The sequence below is a fragment of the Priapulus caudatus genome, unplaced genomic scaffold, assembly GCF_000485595.1.
Source record: "Priapulus caudatus unplaced genomic scaffold, Priapulus_caudatus-5.0.1 Scaffold19369, whole genome shotgun sequence".
Lineage (NCBI taxonomy): Eukaryota > Metazoa > Priapulida > Priapulimorpha > Priapulimorphida > Priapulidae > Priapulus > Priapulus caudatus.
Window position 1 is genome coordinate 1 of NW_014596430.1, and position 584 is coordinate 584.

Here is a 584-nt window from a genome sequence, read left to right on the forward strand (position 1 = left end):
CATTGGTACTGCAACAAGTGAGGCAGGAGCGCAGGCGATAAGCGATTATTTTGCGGAGGCCAATATCTCCGGCACGGGTATGATGCTGAACGTAGCCGATGATGACTCAATCGCCTCTGTTATGAAGACCATTAGCAATGATTTTGGGGCGATCGCTATTTTGGTTAACAATGCAGGCATTACGCGAGACAATCTACTCATGCGCATGAAAAATGATGAATGGAATGACGTCATCACTACTAACTTAAGCTCTGTCTTTAAGCTAAGCAAAGCCTGTTTGCGAGGAATGATGAAGGCGAAACAAGGGCGAATCATTTCTATTGCTTCAGTGGTAGCGGCGACAGGCAACGCAGGTCAAACCAACTATGCTGCTGCAAAAGCGGGTATCGTGGGGTTTTCTAAATCCTTAGCGCGTGAAATCGGTTCTCGAAGTATTACTGTAAATGTTGTCGCGCCAGGTTTCATTGATACTGATATGACAAAAGCGTTATCAGAAGAGCAATGTAACGCCATGTTAGCGGGCATTCCTTTAGGAAGATTGGGTGAGCCTGAAGATATTGCAAATACTGTTTTGTTCCTCGCTT

The 584-nt window shown here is 45.4% G+C and overlaps 1 protein-coding gene across 1 annotated transcript; it reads left to right on the forward strand.

The window, feature by feature from the left end:
- Nucleotides 1-82: 82 nt before the first annotated feature.
- Nucleotides 83-581, forward strand: LOC106820531 (3-oxoacyl-[acyl-carrier-protein] reductase FabG-like; the record flags this gene model as incomplete). The annotated part of the gene is made up of 2 exons (XM_014825041.1): nt 83-176; nt 459-581. Coding segments are annotated over exons 1-2 (217 nt in total), but the record flags the coding sequence as incomplete, so codon positions are not given.
- Nucleotides 582-584: the final 3 nt, after the last annotated feature.